The following is a 17969-nucleotide window of genomic DNA, read 5'->3' on the forward strand; positions in this document are numbered from 1 at the left end:
ACACCCATGTGGACACCCCTTCCCACAACCGTGGGCACACCCACACAGAAACACTTGGACACCCACCTGCGCACACACCCCTGCACAACTCAGATGCACACCCTGATGCGCACCTGCACACACCTGGCCACACTTGCACACAGACGTGTGCACACACCTGGACATTGACCTGGACACGCTTGCACACACACAGACACACCTGCACACACCTGTATGCACCAGGTGCGCAGCAGGGTATACTCGTACACACTCAAACACACCAGGATGTACACACACACAGACACACACAGATGCACAGCCAGACACACACACCCCTGGACACACTTGCACACACCCATATACACACCGGGAGACACCTGGACAGACACCTGGACACACTTGCACACACCCATATACACACCAGGACACACTTGCACATACCCGTATACACGACTGCACACACCAGGACACACCCAGACACACACCTGGACACACACACACACTCAGACATACCCACACCGCCCCCTTCCACACCCAGACACACACCAGGGCACACTCATGCACGCCCAGATACACACCCGCACACACGCATGCACCTGTGCACACCAGGATGCACCCAGACACACCGACTGACACATCCACACACACCAGGACACCCACCCATATGTGTTGCCTCCCCATGTCCCAGCAGCACCCTGTGCCCACGGTGATGGTGCCACCACCCCTGTCACCACGATGCTGGAGACAGTGTCCCTGTGCCCCCGGTGCCAGTGCTGGGGCTGCGCGTGCCTGCAAGCACCCATGGGTGCTGGGGGGGGTGCTGGTACTGTGGGAAGAGCTGGCAGGACATAGTGCAGGGGCGTCGGTGCTCTGGGGTGGAGAGGGGTGCACTGTGGATGCCTGGGGTGCAGTGTGGGTGCAGCGTGGGTGCAGCGTGGGTGCCCCGGGGTGCAGTGCAGGTGCCTGGGGTGCAATACGGGTGCATATTGTGCAGCAGCATATGTGTGCAATATGGCTGCATGGGTGCAGTGCAGGTGCAGGCGGTGCAGTGTGGGTGCAGGGAGGGTGCAGGGGGTGTCGTGCAGGCGTCTGGGGTGCAATGTGGGTGCAGCCTGGGGTGCAGCGTGGGGTGCAGGGAGCGCAGCACAGGCCCAGCATGGATGCACTGTGGGTACAGTCCAGGTGCCTGGGGTGCAGCAGGGGATGCCCATGAGCACCCATGGTGTTGGTGGGCGCCGTCAGGTCGACGCCGGAGCTGCGGAAGGAGCGCTCGCGGGATGCGGCGCGGTGCCGGCGCAGCCGGGAGACGGAGGTCTTCTACCAGCTGGCGCACACCCTGCCCTTCGCCCGTGGCGTCAGCGCCCACCTCGACAAGGCCTCCATCATGCGCCTCACCATCAGCTACCTGCGTGTCCACCGCCTCCTTGCCGCCGGTGAGCCCCTCCTGGTCCCCGGTGGGACCTCCTGGGACCCCCAGACACCCAGAGGACTTCCAGGGACCCCAGGGGACCCCCAGGCGCCCATGGGACCTCCTGGGACCCAGGGGGAACCACAGAATTTTCTGGGACGTACAGGCCACCCTCAGCACCCATGGGATCCCCCAAACTCCCCAGGCCCTCTGAACACCCCCTGTGCCCCTCCAAGCACCCCCAGCCCTGCCAAGCACCCCGGCCCCCCCAGCACCCTGGGGACACACTGAGCTCTCCAGACCCCCCAAGCACCTCCAGCCTCCTCAGCACCCTAGGGAGCCCCGAGCACCCCAACCCTCCCAAGTATCCTAGGCCCCCTAAGCACCCCAGACACGCTGAGGGCCCTGGGGACCCACTGGGCTCCCCCAGCCCCCTCCCCCAAGCACCCCCAGCCCCCTCACCCCCCCAGCACCCTGAGGTCCCGCTGCCCTGGTGACACGCCCATCCGCAGGCGCCTGGGTGGCGGCAGCGGAGGAGGTGGATGGGTGCTACCTGAAGGCGCTGAGTGGCTTCGTGATGGTGCTGAGCGAGGCGGGGGACATGATCTTCCTCTCCGAGAACGTCAACCGGCTCCTGGGGCTCAGCCAGGTTGGTGGGGGCACCCCACAACTCTGCCTACGAGGGGTCCTGGGGCACCCATGGGTGTGGGGGGATGCAGACAAGCAGGTGCTTTGGTAAAGCATGCCAGGGTGCTCATGCAAGGGTGTCCGTGCAAGGGTGTTTGTGTGAGACCCCACACAAAGGTGCTCGTGCAAGGGTGCTCGTACGAGGTGTGCAACACCCCCGTCTCATCTGCCCCCCCCCAAGCTGGAGCTGATCGGCCACAGCGTCTTCGACTTCGTGCACCCCTGTGACCATGAGGAGCTGCAGGACGTGCTCAGTCCCCGGCAGGGTGAGACCCCCAGGACCCCCCAAACACCCCTGGGACCCCCCAGCACCCCAGAACTCCCCTGGGACCCCTGAGATACCCCTGGGACACCCCCAGCATCCCTCAGACTCCCCAGACACCCCTGGGCCCCCCCCAAACACCTCTGCCCCCCCCCCAGCATCCCTGGATCTCCCCTGAGACCCCTCCCAAACACCCCTGGGTCCTCCCTCAGCACCCACTAGCTCTCCCCCAACATCCCATAGACACCCCCAAACACCCCTGTATCATCCCTGCCCAGTCCCTGAGACTCCCCGGGGCCCCTCCCAAACACCCCTGGGACACCCCCCCACCTTCCAATAACCCCCAGCACCCCTGGGACCCTCCCCAAACACCCCTGGGACCCCCCTCAGCACTCTCCAATGACCCCAAGCACCTCTGGGAACCCCCAGCACCCCTGGGTCTCTCCCGGGACACCCTTCCGGACCGCCCAGCCCCCTCTGACCCTGGAACCCCCCCAGCAGTGCCGCGGCGGCGGGGGGAGCGCTCGGGGCGCAGCTTCTCCCTGCGGATGAAGAGCACCCTGACGGGGCGTGGGCGCTGCCTCAACCTCAAGGCAGCCTCCTGGAAGGTGGGGGGACATGGGGGGTGGAGGGGGGGTGCAAAGAGGGGACAGGGCAATGGGGGTCACGGGTTGATATCTGGGGACAGAGTGGCGGGGGGACAGGGGGCCATGGGGGGGGCCACATGGGGGCCACAGCACAATGAGGGGGTTCTGGGGTGTCCCCTGTGTCCCCCCTCACTGCAGCGGCCACCCCCAGGTGCTGCACTGCGCCGGGCACATGCGGTCGTATGCGGGGGCCGGGGGCGGTGACCCCCCACTGCGCTGCCTGGTGCTGATCTGTGAGGCCATCCCCCACCCGGGGGCCATCGAGACCCCCCTGGGCTCTGGCACCGTCCTCAGCCGCCACTCCATGGACATGAAGTTCACCTACTGCGACGACAGGTAGGTGTGTCCCCCCTGGGCCTCCCAAAATCCCCCCCCCCGAACCCAGCACCCTCTGGACCGCAGCACCCCAAAACCCACCCAGCCCACCAGCACCCTAACCCCCCCCAGACCCCTGGCACCCCAAACCATCCCCTTCCCACCCGACCCCTATTTCCCCCTCCGGCACCCTAACCCCCCCCAGACCCCCAGCACTCTGCCCCCTCTGGACCCCTGACACCCCAAACCCTCCCCCTGCCCTGGACTGCCAGCACCCTGAGCATTCCCCCCAGACTCCCAGCACCCCAAACCCTCCCACCCTCTGGACCCCCACCCCCCCAGCACCCTGTTCCTGCCCCTCGCAGTCTCCAGCACCCCAAAACCCCCTGACCCTCGCCATCTTACCTCTCAGCACCCTGACCCCTCCCGACCTGCACCATCCAGCACCCCAAACCCTTTAGACCTCACCTCCCACTCCCCCCAGGACTCCCCAGCACCCCCAAGGCCCCCCAGAAGCCCATAGAGCCCCCCTGAACCCTTTTGGCCCCCCTCGACCCCATAAGTGCCTGCCAGAACCCCTTAGGGGCACCCTAGGACACCACAGGGGACCCTCAGCACTCTCAAGGGCCACCCCAGGACCCCATAGGGCCCCCTCCGACTCCCCCAGGTCCCCAAGAGCCTCCCAAGGCCCTCTTGGGGCCCCCCTCGATGCATTAAGGGGGCCCCTTTGACCCCATAAGTGCCCCCCAGGACCTCTTAGGGACACCCCAGGACACCATAGGGAACCCCCCAGCCCTACCAAGCCCCCCCCCCCCCCGCGGCATGGGGAACGGGGGGAGCCCCTCGGCAAGGCCTGGGGGCCCTGGCTGAGTCGGGGTGTGCAGGATCGGGGAGGTGGCGGGGTATGCCCCTGAGGAGCTGCTCGGCTGCTCCCTCTACGAATATGTCCACGCCCTCGACTCTGACACCCTCAGCAGGAGCGTGCATACCCGTGAGTGCCCCCCAACACCCTCCTGGCACCCCAATATCCACATGGGAACCCCAACAGCCCTCTGGGAACCCCAGCATCCCCCCTGCACCCCAGCAGACCCCCACAAACTCCAACATCCTCCTGTGAACCCCAGCATCCCTTGTGCACGCCGGTATCACCCTGGGAACCCCGATATCGCTCTGGGAACCCAAATAGTCCCCTGGGAACCCCAACATCCTCCTGGGAACCCCAGCATCCCCCCTACACTCCAACAACTCCCCACAAACCCCAACATCCCTCCTGCATGCCAGTATCCCCTCTGGGCATCCCTGGGGCACCCCAACATCCCCCTGGCACCCCAAGCACCCTAATATTCCCCTGGGGCACCCCTGGGCACCCCAATATTCCCCCTAGTACCCCCTGGCCAGCCCTAGGCACCCCAACATCCCCCTTTGGCACCCCAGTATCCCCTCTGGGCACCCCTTGGTCACCCCGGGCACCCTGACATCCACTTGGCACTCCAACAGCCCTTCTGGGCACCCCAACATACCCTTTTGGCACCCTAATATCACTCCTGGGCACCCCAACATCTCCTATGAGCACCCTTGGGCACCCCAGTATTCCCCCTATCTCCCCCTGGGGCACCCTTGGGCACCCCAACATCCCCTCTGAGCACCTCAGCATCCCCCCTGGCACCGCTGAACACCCCAATATCCCCCTGGGGCACCCCTGGGCACTCTGCCATCCCCTCTGGGTACCCTAAGACCACTCGCCCCCGGGCACCCCCGCCCCCCCCGGGTCACCCGTGGGGTGGTGGCCCCCACAGTGCTGAGCAAGGGCCAGGCAGTGACGAGCCAGTACCGGTTCCTGGCCAAGCGCGGGGGGTTCCTGTGGGCGCAGACCCAGGCCACCGTCATCGCCAACAGCCGCAGCGCCCAGCCCGAGGGCATCGTCTGCCTCCACTTCGTTCTCAGGTGGGGGGGACACAGGGGGACGTTGGGGGACAGGCCCTCTGCGCAGCGTTGGGTGCCCGTGGCGCGTTGGTGCTGCATAAGTGGTGTCTTGGTGCGGGGGCAGCATCCAAAACCCAAACCTGGTTACGGGGGGGGTTGGCACCCTGCGCCCGGTGCTTGGGCAGGGGGAGCAGCACCCCAAATCTCAGACCCCATACCCGGTGCTGTGGTGGGGCAGTGGGGACCAGCACCCCATATCCAGTGCCTGGGGTGGGGGTAGCACCCCAAATCTCATACCCCCTGCTGCAGGGGGTCAGCACCCCAAACCTTGCAGTCCCTACCCCCGGCCCATGGTGTGTGGGGGGGTATGCTGCCCAGTGCGGGGGCTGTCCCCATCCTACGGGGGCTGACAGCCCCCCCACAGCCGCGTGGAGCAGCGGGGGGTGGTGCTGTCCCTGGAGCAGACCCAACGCCGGGGTGAGGGGCGCCGCCTGCCCCTTCCCGCCCCTGCCCCCGACACCCCTGACGCCGTCCTCAACCTCAGCCTCGGTGGGCACCAGCTGCGGCAACTGGGAGCACTGGGAGGGGGCGATGTGGCACTGTGGGGGGCACTGGGAGGTGATGGGGGTACTAGGAGCACTGGGAGAGGATCATAGGGGCACAGGGGCTTGGGGCATGGGCATCCATGGGGCCCTGGGGTGTCCCTCGAGGCTCTGGGGGGATTCTGGGTGTGATGGTGCGGGCAGGGGTGTGGGGGCTGTGGGGACTGGGGGGTCCCTGGGGATCTGGGGGGGGTTGTTCTCGGTGTCCCCCACCCCATGTGATGGTGCGGGCAGGGGTGGTGGGGCTGTGGGTGCTCTGGGGATCCTGTGGGGGGAGTGTCTGGGGATTCCCTACCCCATGTGATGGTGCAGGCAGGGGTGGGGGGGCTGTGGGGTCCCTGGGGATCCTGGGGGAGGTTCTGGGGTCCCCTGCTCCATGTGATGGTGCGGGCAGGAGTGGGGGGCCCGCGTGTGCTGGCTTTCGTGCACCCGGCCCACGTCCCCGAGGCAGCGCTGCAGCGGGACCCCCGGCGCTTCTGCTCCCCTGAACTCGCCCGCCTCCTCGCTCCCATCTTCGACCCTCCTCCGGCGCTCCCCCGCCGCCACTCTTGCAGCCCCTCCCCGGTGAGTCTGGCTGGGGGGCTTTGGAGGGGGTCCCAGCCAGGCTGAGGCTGGGGGGGAAGGGACGACCTTGAGGGTGGACCCTGGGAGGCCTTTGGAGGTCCCAGCCAGGCTACGGGGGTCTAAGGGGGTCCCTGGGGAAAATGGGCCTGCAGGTGTTCTCTGGGGGAACATGGGGGGTCCTGGGCATCCTTCCCAAGGTATGGGGGGCCCTGGGCAGGTCCTTGGCCAGGCTGGGGGGCATCCTTGGGGTCTGCAGGTGTCTCCAGGCGTCCTGACCAGGATAGGGGCAGATTCTGAAAGAATACAGGGGGGCCAGTTTGGGCTTGGGAGGTCCTGTCCAGGCTAGGGGGGGAGGCAGAGTTGTGGTGCTGGGGAGTTTCTGGTGGCCCATGCCTGTACCTCCCCCAGCCCCCTGGGAACGAGCTGCTGTTCGAGGTGCAGAAGCTCTTCGCTAGGAGCCCGGGGCCCGGGACGGCCCTGCAGGTACAGGGGGCTCTCTGGGACCCGGTGTCCCCCGGGTGGGGCCTCCCCATGTGCCCCCGGACCTGGCCATGCCGGGGGTGTGACCCTGTCCCCCCCGTCTCCCAGGCGTCCCCCCTGGACCTGGCCATGCTGGCCCCCTACATCCCCATGGACGGCGACTTCCAGCTGGGCGGGGCCGAGGCGCCGCGGGGGCGGGGCTCACGCCCTCCTGGCCCCGCCCCCGCGGCCTCGCCCCCGCGCCCCCGCGCCCGAAGCTTCCCCGGGCGTGGCTCCGCCCCTTCCCGGCCCGGCCCCGCCCTCCCGCGCTGGGGCAGCGACCCCGCCCTCGGCCCCGCCCTGACGCCCCGCCCTGCCAGGAAGAGGTGGGCGTGGCCGTCACGCGGGGGAAGGGCTAAGAGGCGGGGACTAGTGGGGCGGAGGACGGATTGGGGAGGGGCTTGGGTGCTTGTTAGGGAGGGGCTTATTAGAGGAGGGGCTTGTTGGGAGAGGGCTTTAGGGGCGGGACCTCCTGGGGCGGGGGTGGGGCTTACTGCTGGGTAGGGCTGGTGGAGAGCGGGTTTATGAGGAGGGGGGCGAGGAGGAGGGGGACGAGGAGGAGGGGGGCGAGGCGTGGGGGGCGTGGGGGGCGTGGGGCGTGGCATGGGCGGGCGTGGCGTGAGCGCCGTGTGATGATGCCACGCAGGGCGCGGGAGCCGAGCGGGGAGGACGCGGGGGCCCCCCTGAAGCGCCCTGAGCTCGACCCCCACCTGCTGCCCCCCCTCGGCCTGGTACGGGAGGACACACGGGGGGACGCGAGGGAGGCCACGGAGGGGGACAGGGTGCACGGAGGGGGCATGAGGGGGAATGCGGGGAGGCACCGGGGGTCACGAGGGGGGACACGGGGGGGACTTGGGGGACACACATGTGGGGGACAGGGCTTGGGGTGACTGGGGGGAGACAGCAGGGACATGGATGTGGGGACACGAGGGGCCACAGGCATGGGAGAAGGGGGGCACGCAGGGACGCAGGGGGGGGGACATGGGGACACCGGGAGGGGTGAGGCGACGTGAGATTGGGGAAGGGGACAGCTGGGGTGGTGGAACGGTGTCCTACCCCCATGTCTCCCCCTGTGTCCCCCCAGGGGCTGCTGCTGAGTGGGGAGGCCCCCCCAGGACTGAGCCCCCCACCCCGCAAGGAGACCGAGGGGGGCCCGGGGGGGCCCCCCCAGCACACGCCTCTGGAAAGCAACTAAGGAGGGGACCGCATGTGGAAGGGTCCCCCCCAAAACCAGCCACAGGTCCAAACCACCGACCCTGTCCCCACCATGACAGCGACCCCAAAACACCGCCCCCCCAAACCCAAAGGGGAGGCCCAAAACACTGACCCCCTGATACCAAATGGGGGACCCCCAAAAAAACAGACCCCCCAAACCCACCCCATAAATGGGGAGCCCCCAACCCGGCACACAGTGCGGGGTGGGCCCCAAAAGCCGTGACACCTCTCACAGACCGTGGGGTACCCCCAGCGCCCCCCAACCTGGAGCCTCTCAGTCCCCCAACTTCCCCCATTTATCCCCCACCTTGACTTCCCCCCCAGCCCCCCATCCTTGGTATGCGGGACACCCCCCAATCTGCTCCCCCAATCCATGGGAGCCCCCTCAGAGGGAGCCCCCCTCAGACACTCACACATGGGGAACCCCCCTGTCCTGCCCCTCAGCTCTGGGGACGCCCTGGGAGGTCCCCCCCAATTTGTGACCCTCCAACCATCCCCCAAATCCTCCCCCTGAGGGACCCACCCAGCCCCTACTTTTGGGGGGCCTCATGTTCCCCCCAACTGTGGGGCCCCCAATCCTCCCATGGGGCCTCCCAGGGCCCTCCCTCCTACCTCGGCCTGGCCCCCTCGGGGTCTTGGGGGGGTCCAGCCCCCCACTCGGTGCTGGGCTGAAAATGCCCCTTTGGGGGGGCCCAGGGACCCCCCAAATCTGGGACCACCGGGGTAGTGCCCCCGGGACTCCCTTTTGTACTGCTCCGTCCTGTGCAGCTCCAGGGCTCTAGAGAGAGACGCTGTTGCGCAAAAGCCTTGTGCACGAGCCTCGTGCAAGACCTGCCCTTGTGCGAGAGCCTCGTGCAAGAGCCTTGTGCACAAGCCTCGTGCGAGAGCCATCCTTGCGTGAGAGCCTCGTGTGAGGACATTATGCAAGAGCCTTGTGTGACAGCTGCCCCCATGCAACAACCTTGTGCAAACAAACGAGGCCACCCCTGTGCAACAGCTTTGTGCAAGGGCCTCACACAAAAGCCTTCAGGGAGAGCCACCCTTGTGCAAGAGCCCCACGTGAGCCAACCTCGCGTGAGAGCCACCCTCGTGCACGAGCCCTCCCTCCATCTGCCTCCCCCAAACAGCCCTTGCTCGGCTCTTGTGCCTGAGCCGGGGAGGGGAGCTTGCACGAGGGTCCCGGCCCTTGCACGGTGGCCCTGACACGAGGGGGGAGGTGGACGTCGCTGCCCAGAGCCGCTGGGACCCACACGCACACCCCCGGCCGCCCCGTGCGAGGCTGAGCACACCCCTCCCTGCTGCCCCCTGAACCGTCGCTTTTGGGGGGGCTCTGTACTGCCCCCCCCAGCTCCTCCCGTGTGCTCGCGCATGCTTGTGCGCAGGCTGTGTGCAAGGGGGGGGGTCCACACACAGACACACGCACGTGCGACCCCATGGGGGTGTTGCATGGGCACATGCCCAGTGTCATCCCCCCTGTGCACAGCCCCTCCCCCCACCATGCTGCCCCCCCCCCCCCAATAAACCTGCTCTGAACTCATCAAGGGCCCCAATTCTGCCTGTGGGGACCATGGGGGGCACAGGGTGTGGGAGGGCTGTGGGTGTCATGACAGGGTGATGGGGATGTGAGGCACCCGGGAGGGGGATGATGGGGACACCGGGGGGGTGATAGGGACATGGAGGGCGATGTAGCAGGGTGACTGGGACATAAGGGGACACAGGGGGAGTGATGGCGACGTGGGGAGCCATGATAGGGTGATGGGGGCATGGGGGGGACACAAGGGGGGCAAGGGAGGGTGATGGGGACACGGGGGGTCGGGGGGGCCTTGGGGGACACGGGGAGGCCGTGGGCTGCACCCGGGCCGCTCTGGTACCTCTTCACCTTTCTCTATGGTCCCGCCGGTCCTTCCGCCCCTCTCTATGGTCCCGCCCGGCTCCGCCCTCCGGCGCGCGCCCGCCCGTTTACGACACTGCCCCCTTCCGTCCCGCCGTCTTTGCGACAGCGGCGGCAGCACTTGGCGGCGCGATGGGCCGCGCTCCCGGCGGTTGCTAGGGCGCTTTACGGCCCGGCGATGGCGGAGGGAGAGCGGGCGGAGGGCGGCGGTGGCCCCGGCCCTGGGCGGCCCCCGAGCCCGGCTGAGCTGGAGCGGGCCGAGGCCCTCAAGACTCGCGCGAATGAGTTCTTCAAAGGTACCGGCGGGGGGCGGCTGCCAGATGAGGAGCCGTGGGGGACAGTGAGGGGCGGGAGGCTGCCAGATAGAGACCTGCGGGGTACAGTGGAGGGCTACCAGATCGGGCACCGTGGGGGGAAATAGGGAGCTGCCAGATAGGGAGCCAATGGGGCAGTCAGGGGCGAGGGGCTTCCAGATAGGCATCCGTGGGGGGCTACTGGACTGGCAGCCATGTCAGAGGTAGTTAGAGGAGCAGGCTGCGGAATAGCGAGCCATTGGGGGCAATTGGAGAAGAGACCCGCTGCCAGATTGGGAGCCGTGTGGGAAGTGAGGGTTGGCCCAGGGGGGTCAGGGCTTGCCCGCAGGGCTAGGGGCGCCCCCTGCGGGCGGGGGTCCCATTACGCTGACGCCGGCCGGCGGCCCAGGAAAGGACTACGAGAACGCGGTGAAGTACTACAGCAGCGCCATCGAGCTGAACCCCACCAATGCCATCTATTACGGGAACCGGAGCTTGGCCTACCTGCGCACTGAGTGCTACGGCTACGCCCTGGCTGATGCCACGCGTGCTGTCGAGCTCGACAAGAAGTACATCAAGGGCTACTACCGCCGTGCTGCCAGCAACATGGCCCTGGGCAAGTTCAAGGCTGCCCTCCGTGACTACGAGACGGTGAGGCTGGGTGCCTCGGGGTGCCCCTCGGCACCCCTCTGGTCAGTGTGTCCCCATAGAGCTCGGGGGAGGCTTGAGCACACCTTTGATGTCAATGTGTGCCCCCACCCTGAAATCAAGGGAGGCTTGGGGACCCCATCACCACCTCCCTGGTGTCAGTGTGTCCCCTCAGACATTGGGGCAGGCCTGGGGACCCCCTTGTCCCATCCCTAATGTCAGCATGTCCCTTAGAGCTGAAAGGGGGACGCTTGGGGATGTCCTTGTGTCCACCCCCCCACAGTTCCCTAGAACTGGGGGAGACTTTGGGGACCTACTTGTTCCTCTCCCTGTTGTCAGCACATATTCTCAGAGCTGAGGGAGGCTTTTGGGGACCCTCTTGCCCTCACCAATGTCAGCATGTCCCTTTAGAGCTGGGGGAAGACCCTTGGGGACCCTTTTTTCACCCCCTCAGCATCATCAGGTCCCCTAGGGCTATGGGGACACTTGAGGATCCCCTGATGTTCCCCTGACTAGTTTCAGGATGTCCCCCAGAGCTGCGGGGACCCTTGGGGACCCCCTTGCTCCCCACTCCGAGGGTGAGCATATCCCCTGGAGCTGTGGGTATACTTGGGGACCCCATTGTCCCACCACCCACATGCCCCAGTGCTGAGGGACTCTTGGGGTCTCCCCGGTTCCTCTCAGCATCAGTACATCCTCTGGAACTGAGGGACCCTTCAGGACACTGTTGTCCGCCCAGACTCATACCAGCACATTGCTGAAAGCTTGGGGGACCTTTGGGGACCCGCTGTCCCCCAGCATGTCAGTACATGCCACAGAGCTGTGGAGACACTTGGGGACCCCCGTGTCCCTCCCAGCATCAGCGCAGCCCTCACATCCAAGGGTACCTCTGTCCCTCCCTGTCACCTCTCAGAGACACCCCAGGGCAGTGGGGTGCTGAAGCCTGTGGGGTGCCAGGCGTGTGTCCCCATCCCCTGATGTGTGTGTCTCCCCACCAGGTGGTGAAGGTGAGGCCCAATGACAAGGACGCCAAGCTGAAGTACCAGGAGTGTCACAAGATCGTCAAGCAGAAGGCCTTCGAGCGGGCAATCGCCAGCGACGAGCACAAGCGCTCTGTCGTCGACTCCCTCGACATCGAGAGCATGAGTGAGCCCCCCCTGCTCCTTGTGCCCCCCAAAAATGAAGGCACTCCTTTCTCCACAGGCAGGGCAGAAGGAGGAGGGGGCCATGAGGGTCCCCAGTAAAGGTTCAGGGTCACCTCTGGGGTTCCTCTGGGGGGCTTGGAGGTCACTGTGAGGGACTCGGGGAGGCCTTGAGGGCCTTCATCAAAGGCTCAAGGTCCCTTGGGAGGATCCTGGGGGTCTCTGCGTGTCTCATGAGAGTCTTGAAGGTCTCAGTAAAGATTTTTTTGGGGTGAACATGAGGGCTGTGAGAGTCTTAGGGGGACCACAAGTATCCCCAGCAAAGGCTCAGGGTCCCCATGGGGGTCTTGGGGGACTGTGAGAGTCTTGGGGCCCCTTTGAGAGCCCTCAGTGGAGCCTCAGGGTCCCTGGGGGGGTTCATGGGGGTCTCTGTGAGGATCCCTGACAAAACCTCAGAGTCGCTTGGATGGGTCTCGGGCACCTTGGGATCCCAGCAGAGGTTCTGGGTCACAACAACAGCCTTGAGAAGCTGTGGGGGTCTCCTAGAGGGTCTTAGGTGACCATGGGGTCCCCATGAGAGTCCCAAGCAGAGACTTAGGTTACCCAGAAGGGTCCCCAGGATCTCGGGGTCCCCACAGGGGTCTCAGGCTACCCATGAAGGTCCCCAGCAGAGGCCTGGGGTCACCATGAGGGTCCCCATGAGGATCTTCACATCCTCATGAGGGTCTTGGGGTCCCTATGAGGGAACCTTGGAGTGCACCATGAGGGTGCCCAGCAGAGCTTTGGGATCCCCATGAGGGTCCCCAGCCAAGGCTCAGCATCCCCAGAAGGCTACCAGGGTTTGTCAGGGGCTGCAAGCTTGCGGGGAAGGACAGCAGGGGCATGATGGCCCTTCAGGGACTTGTCCCTGCTGTCCCCTGGTGTCATCGGCCGCCGGGGGGGTTGGATTTGCAGCCATCGAGGACGAGTACAGCGGCCCCAAGCTGGATGGCGGCAAGGTGACATTGGGTTTCATGAAGGAGCTGATGCAGTGGTACAAGGAGCAGAAGAAACTCCACAGAAAATGTGCTTATCAGGTACCCTGGGTCCCCCAGACTCCCCCCAGTCCCCTGCTGGGCTCTGCCCTTTTCCCACGTGCCACGCGTCCCCTTGCTTGTCACCTCTGCTGATCCTTTGTCCTGGCAGATCCTGGTACAGGTGAAGGAGGTGCTGGCCAAGCTCCCCACGTTAGTAGAAACGACATTGAAGGAGGTGAGTGCCCCTCACCGGGTGCCAGTGCTGCTGGGGGGGTGGGGTGTGAAGTCCCCAGGCAGTGACATTCCATCTTGGCTTATCCCAAATGCAGACGGAGAAGGTGACAGTGTGCGGGGACACCCATGGGCAGTACTACGACCTGCTGAACATCTTTGAGCTCAACGGGCTGCCCTCCGAGTCGAACCCTTATGTATCCCGCAGGAGGGAATGGGGTTGAACTGCCCCCACCCTGGGGTCTCACCGGGATCAGTCCCACCCCTGTGGTGGGGACAGGCATGGGGATGGGTGGCACGAGGGGATGGGAAGCTGGGGAGCTTTTTCCTGAACCGTCTGCAGATATTCAACGGGGACTTTGTGGACCGTGGATCCTTCTCGGTTGAGGTCATTCTCACGCTCTTCGGCTTCAAACTCCTCTACCCTGATCACTTGCACCTGCTCCGAGGTAATGCAGCTGCTGCGGGTGACGAGTCCTTGTCTCCCCGTCCTGGATTGTCAGGCCATGTCTCCTGACCCCAGTTGTGAGGCCTCGTCCAATGCCTGTTGCCTGTGTCCCCTCTTCCCAAGTGTAGGACCAGCCCATGGGGCCACATCCTGTGTCCCCTGTCCCCTGCTGTAGGGCCCTGTCCTGGGTCATGGTGCCATGTCCCCAGTTGGGGGGCATGTCCCGATCTCTGGGCCTGGCGTTGAACCATGGGGCCGTGTCACATGTTCTTGGACCTTGTGCCGTGTCCCCCATGCTGGGTCATGGGGTGTCGTTCCCAGCCCCATGTTCCCCCGTACTTGGGCCCCACTCCATGTCCTTGGTGGGGAGTCTCATCCGTTGTCCCCCATCCTGGATTGCAGAGCCTTGTTCCCTGCCCATCTCATGTGCTCAGGGCTGAGCTGTGGGGCTTTGTCCCCTGCCCCATGTCCCCGGGCCTGGCAATGCCACTGCATCCCCACAGGGAACCATGAGACAGACAACATGAACCAGATCTATGGTTTCGAGGGGGAGGTGAAGGCCAAGTACACAGCGCAGATGTTCGCCCTCTTCAGCGAGGTCTTCGAGTGGCTGCCGCTGGCCCAGTGCATCAATGGCAAAGTGCTGGTGAGGGGACACTGCGTCTATCCCCCCAGCCCCTGGGATGTCCTTGTGCAGGGGGGATTGCTTGTGAGCTCCTTGTTGGGTGGGGGGTCCCCGCCATCCCCATGGAGTTGGGGTGATCGCCCTCCCTGGTGGTTTTTGGGTGGGGGGTCACCACCATCCCTGTCCCCAGTGAGTCATGATGGTCCCTGTCCCTGATGGGATTTGGTGGGTAGGTCCCTGCCCTCCATGTCCCCAGGATCTTGGGGATGCTTCCTGTTGCAAGTGTGGGGTCCCTGCCCTCCCCAGGGCCTTAGGGTCCCTTCCCTCCTCACCCTTGGGCTTGGTCCCTACCAGGGTTAGGATGAGGGCGTCCCTGCTATCCCCATTGTCCCTGTACCAACGTGGCTTCTGTCCCAGATCATGCACGGGGGTCTCTTCAGCGAGGATGGCGTCACCCTCGATGACATCCGGAAGATTGAGAGGAACCGGCAGCCCCCAGACTCAGGTGGGAGATGGACCCTGAGAGGTGCCCCGTGTCCATTCCCCCTGGCCCCGTGGTGTCCCTAGCATCTCTGAGGGGCCAAGACATCCCCCCCCAAGTCCCCCCTGGGGCGGACAGGAGACCCTGATCCCCTCTGCTTCCCTGACAGGTCCCATGTGTGACCTGCTCTGGTCTGACCCGCAGCCCCAGGTGAGTTGAACCCCAGTGGTCGGTCCCCAATGTACCCCCGCTCCTGCCTTGGAGATAGCCACCGACGTGTCCCTCTGGGGTCCTGGTGACACTGGCCTTCCCACAGAACGGCCGCTCCGTCAGCAAGCGTGGGGTCAGCTGCCAGTTTGGACCTGATGTTACCAAGAGCTTCCTGGAGCGCAACCGCCTCGACTACATCATCCGCAGCCACGAGGTGAAGCCCGAGGGCTATGAGGTGGCCCACGATGGCAAATGTGTCACTGTCTTCTCCGCCCCTAACTACTGGTGAGTGCCACCAGCACCTGGGGACAGAGGGGTGCCACGGCTGCCAGGAAGGAGTGCCCCATTGCGCCTGACTCACATGCACCTTCGGTGTCCCCTCAGCTGAGTCCCCAGGTATCCCCTGAGACTCAGTGTCCTGAAACATCCCCTGTTCCTATCCCTGGGGTGTCACCATGTCTCAGCATCCCTCTGTGGGTTGTTGGTGTCCCCAAGCATGTCTTTTGTCACCAAGCCTTGGTGTCCTTGGGCCATACCTTGGTGTCCCCAAGGGTCCCTGAGCCTCGGTTGTCCCTGAGCTTTGCTGTCCCTGTACAGAGCTGTGCCCCCGTGTCCCCAACTGTCCCTGGGGGTGGCCAAGCCTTGCTGTCCCCATGGGGGGTGATGCTTTGGTGTCCCCAAGCATCCCCATCCCCCCACAGTGACCAGATGGGCAATAAGGGCTCCTACATCCACCTGCGAGGCAGCGACCTGCGCCCTGAGTTCCACCAGTTCACAGCAGTGGTGAGTCTGGGGGGGACAACCCCCCCATCCCCCCCATGCATAGGGACACCCCCCAACCCACCCCGGGGACCTGTTGCATCTGGCCCCCCCTCAGAAACTCTCCCTGGGGACTCCGTCAACCTGCAACCCCTGAAAGCTGCCCCCAGAAATCCTCCCTAGGGATACCCCCAAATCTGTGACCCACAAACCCTCTTTGGTGACATCTACCCCCTCCTAAATCTCTGACCCTCCAAAACCCACCCCAGGCCCCCCCCCAGACCTTCCTTGGGGATCCCCCCAACCCACCCTGGAGCCCCCCTGCAACTTCCACACGTTCCCTGAACCTCCCAGGGACCCCTCTCAAACGTGGGAACCCCTCCAACCCCTCTCTAGAGGTTCCCAAAACCTTCCCCAGAACCGCTCACCTGTGGGACGCCCTAAAACCCTCTCTCAGTCCCCCCAACTTTCCAGTCCAACCCCCCCACCTCCAGTTCCCTGGATCCCCCTAAGACCTTGGTCTGCCCCTTCCCCAGCCTGGGGTAACGGGGAGGGCTTCATAGGGGCTAGTGGGGGGCTCGGGGGTTCTGGGGCTTATGGGGAGTTTGTAGGGGCTATGGGGTGGGCTATTGGGGGGCCGTTGGGAGGGGTGGTTAGAGCAGGTACTATGGGTGCCTGAGGCTGGGATTGGGGGGGGGAGGGCAGATTTGCCCCCCTCACCCCCCCCGTCTCCTGCAGCCTCACCCCAATGTCAAGCCCATGATGTACGCCAACACCCTGCTGCAGCTGGGCATGATGTGACCCCTGCGGGTGACCCCCAGCACCCCCCAGGGGGGTTTTAATATATTGGAAGATTGTATTTATTCCCACCCTCCCCTTCCAGTGCTCCCAGTTTGCCCAGTTCAGGCAGGAGCTGGGGCAGCACGGGCTGGGGAATGACAGGTTTGGGGTGGGGCTGGGGGATCCCTTTGCTGGCATTGCCCCCCTCCCCCGGGGGGGCTTCCCCTTGTTGCCCCTCCCCGAACAAGCAATAGGTGCATGGGGATGGGGTGGGGGAGGGATTGCTCAGGATTTGTCACCCCCAACCTGCCCCGGGGCCTGCCCCCGGATGTGCCCCCCCCCCTTCCCCACCGGGCGATTTTACTGTCTGTAATTAATGATATTAAAATAAAGTAATTATTGTAAGCTGGGTGGGGACCCAGGCATCCGGGGGGGAGCAGCCCCCACTGCTGCCATAGAGACCCATAGCTAGGGCTGTTTCCATGGCAATCACCTGCCCGTTGCCATGGGGACCCAGGCCCCGTTGCCGTTACGGCTTGGTGACTGTGGCCACGCCCCTGTTGCCACGGTGACCCTCTGGCTGTTGCCATAGCGACGGGAGTGCCCATTGGCGGGAGGGCGGGGAGAGCTGCCCGTTGCCACGGCGACCTTGACACGGCTCCCACAGCAGAGTGGACGGGGCTGGGGGGCGTCCGAGATCTCCCTTTCACGTTACGCCGGGGGCCACGCCCCCTGCCGGGTCTTTTCCGGCCAGCGGCCGCTTTGGCGCATTGCGGGGATCCGCGGCAACCAACCAGGCCGGCGCTCTCGGTCCGCCGCGCCGCCTCAGCCAATGAAGCAGTGGCGCAGAGTGAGAGAGCAGGTATCTTTCCGCCGGGGACGAGCCCTGACGGGGGCGGGGACTGGGGGAGGGGCGGAGCCAGCGGAGGGATCCGCGATGCGGAGGTCAAGAGCTTCCCGCAGCTACCGGAGCGCTGTGGTCGGGGACGGCACCGGAGTTGTCTTGGCGACGGGGGGGATGCTGTGGGGCGGGAAGGGGCCACCGAGGTTGCTATGGCGACCAAGGGCTTCCTGGGGTAGGTGTCACTGGGTTGGTATGACAACGGGTTACAGTTGGTTGGGGGACTCTGGGTGCTGGGGCGTGTTAGGGGCTGTGGATGCTGGGGGCGTGTTGGCATGTTGGGAGGAGGTTGAGGGAGCAGTGGGTGCCAGTGCATGTCGGGGTGTTGGAGGGGCTGGGGGGTCCTGTGGATCACCCCCCAGCCCAGGCTGACGAGTTCACTGAGGAGCAGATCACAGGTGGGACATGGAGAGTGACGGAGGA

At 65.3% G+C, this 17969-nt stretch overlaps 2 protein-coding genes across 2 annotated transcripts; both read left to right on the plus strand.

The window, feature by feature from the left end:
• Window positions 1-1198: 1198 nt before the first annotated feature.
• Window positions 1199-8101, plus strand: HIF3A (hypoxia inducible factor 3 subunit alpha; the record flags this gene model as incomplete). The annotated part of the gene is made up of 14 exons (XM_082012073.1): window positions 1199-1412; window positions 1900-2036; window positions 2256-2340; window positions 2835-2944; window positions 3135-3319; window positions 4183-4289; window positions 5095-5242; window positions 5646-5770; window positions 6101-6427; window positions 6496-6584; window positions 6796-6870; window positions 6976-7232; window positions 7553-7637; window positions 7991-8101. 14 exons carry the CDS (start codon window positions 1199-1201, stop codon window positions 8099-8101), a joined length of 2055 nt encoding a protein of 684 aa, XP_081868199.1.
• Window positions 8102-10159: 2058 nt separating this feature from the next.
• Window positions 10160-16666, plus strand: PPP5C (protein phosphatase 5 catalytic subunit; the record flags this gene model as incomplete). The annotated part of the gene is made up of 13 exons (XM_082012046.1): window positions 10160-10308; window positions 10715-10956; window positions 11952-12099; window positions 13050-13171; window positions 13281-13346; window positions 13441-13539; window positions 13686-13791; window positions 14294-14436; window positions 14833-14920; window positions 15066-15106; window positions 15213-15391; window positions 15808-15889; window positions 16604-16666. The coding sequence occupies exons 1-13, from the start codon at window positions 10191-10193 to the stop codon at window positions 16664-16666; spliced, it is 1497 nt and encodes a 498-aa protein (XP_081868172.1). The 5' UTR covers window positions 10160-10190.
• Window positions 16667-17969: the final 1303 nt, after the last annotated feature.

Source organism: Phaethon aethereus (genome assembly GCF_964289735.1).
Source record: "Phaethon aethereus genome assembly, chromosome: 31".
NCBI lineage: Eukaryota > Metazoa > Chordata > Aves > Phaethontiformes > Phaethontidae > Phaethon > Phaethon aethereus.